We start from the raw sequence: 1,704 nt of genomic DNA on the forward strand, positions 1-1,704 counted from the left end.
TTTTTCGGTACGCGGGCCTCTCACCGTCGTGGCCTCTCCCGTTGCGGAGCACAGGCTCCGGACGCGCAGGCCCAGCGGCCATGGCCCACGGGCCCAGCTGCTCTGCGGCATGTGGGATCCTCCCGGACCAGGGCACGAACCCGCGTCCCCTGCATCGGCAGGCGGGCTCTCAATCACTGCGCCACCAGGGAAGCCCTAGATTCACTTTTGATTCACAGATTCAAACTGATCACAGAACTAGCCAAGCCAGTTGTACCATCGAAACAAACACCTTGACCGGCCTTTTCTCCCCCATTCAGGGCACACACGTGCTTCAATCGATTGGATCTTCCACCTTATCCCTCGTACTCCATGTTGTATGAAAAGCTGTTAACGGCAGTAGAAGAAACCAGCACCTTTGGACTTGAATGAGGAACTCAAAACTTCCCTGACATTTTCCTGGCCAGTGACATCATCCTTTCCCTCTCCCTGAATCAACTCTCCTTTGATTTTGGTACTCCATGATTTTCGTTTTCAAACCAAATCAGGATTGACGAGCTGTGCATGAAGGATTGCCTTCTTCTAGGATCTTACCTTCAGGCTTATCTCCTCTACTTTTAATGAACTGCTAGCCTGTATGCAATATTTAAAAAAAAAACAAACTAACTAAGAAAACAGCTGTCTCAAGGTCTGTGTATATCTCCACATACCTCCATTACTGACAATGAAATATGAATGCAAGTTATGCTACACTTGACCAAATGGTAATAAATGTTTACTTCCATTTCTATGATTTAAGGGGAAATTTGAGCATTAAGCATTCCGAGCTTTTCTACACCCATCTCTTCTGAGCAGAGTCACCATTTTTAATAATTTCTAACAACAAACTCCAGAATAGGAGCTGATCAACTCTTTCTTTTCCTCCCGCTCTACTTTTTCCCTGGGCATCCAATCCATCCAAAAACAGCAGTGGCAACACCACAATTTTGATACATTCAGCTCATGATTCGTATGTGGCATTGGTCCCATCAGCTGGAACTAGCCTAGACATATGGTGCAAATATTACACTTTCCAACCAATAATAACAGCAAGAAAAACACTTCCTGCTGATGCAACGCAGGGCATCCCAATGGTTGTGGGGATTGTGGCTCGACCTGAGTTCAGAGAAGTCCTGGGTGGGGAGGGGGGTGCACCCCCGTGAACACCCACCACCCAAGAAGCACAAACTTGTGCACAAGTCCAAGAAGGAGATCTCATTATTGTAGCATAAACAACGAGGCTTCTACCCCGCATTGTGTTGTATAGAACGTGTTGAAGCAGACAGGAGAAAGGGGAGAAGGGCATTAGGAAATATTCGAAGGACATATTCAGTTGGTTCGAATACTTGAGTTCTGTACTGTTTTCTTTTGCTTTGTTGCATCTAGCCACAGGTCTCCTTCCCAGAGGAAGAAAAATGTCCTGATAATCTCATGACTTTTGTTCAAGCCAAGTAATCACCTGTTTGGCAAACAAACTTTTATTTCAACTTTGATAGTGTTTTCATTTTTTCATGGTTTTTGTTTTCCTTCATCATGGTGTTCAGATTCCTTCGCATCTGATTGTCCACAGGGACCACACTAAATCGGAAGCTGCAGAGAGCGATGGTGCTTGTTAGGGATCAAGGGCAATATAATACATCTCCTTCCTCCATAGTGGTCCTCCTGGAGCAAAGACCTAACTCCCCA

General features: G+C 45.7%; 1 protein-coding gene across 1 annotated transcript in view; it reads left to right on the forward strand.

Annotated features, from left to right (window-relative positions):
- The window catches only part of HECW1 (HECT, C2 and WW domain containing E3 ubiquitin protein ligase 1), a 259,111-nt gene extending 258,362 nt beyond the window's left edge, over window positions 1-749 (forward strand). Inside the window, exon 27 of the mRNA XM_007124963.3 lies at window positions 300-749. Within this exon, the coding sequence (XP_007125025.1) occupies window positions 300-411 (112 nt within the window). The 3' untranslated portion in view covers window positions 412-749. The remainder of the gene's footprint in view (window positions 1-299) is intronic.
- The last annotated feature ends 955 nt before the right edge of the window (window positions 750-1,704 follow it).

This window comes from Physeter macrocephalus, chromosome 5 (genome assembly GCF_002837175.3).
Source record: "Physeter macrocephalus isolate SW-GA chromosome 5, ASM283717v5, whole genome shotgun sequence".
Lineage (NCBI taxonomy): Eukaryota > Metazoa > Chordata > Mammalia > Artiodactyla > Physeteridae > Physeter > Physeter macrocephalus.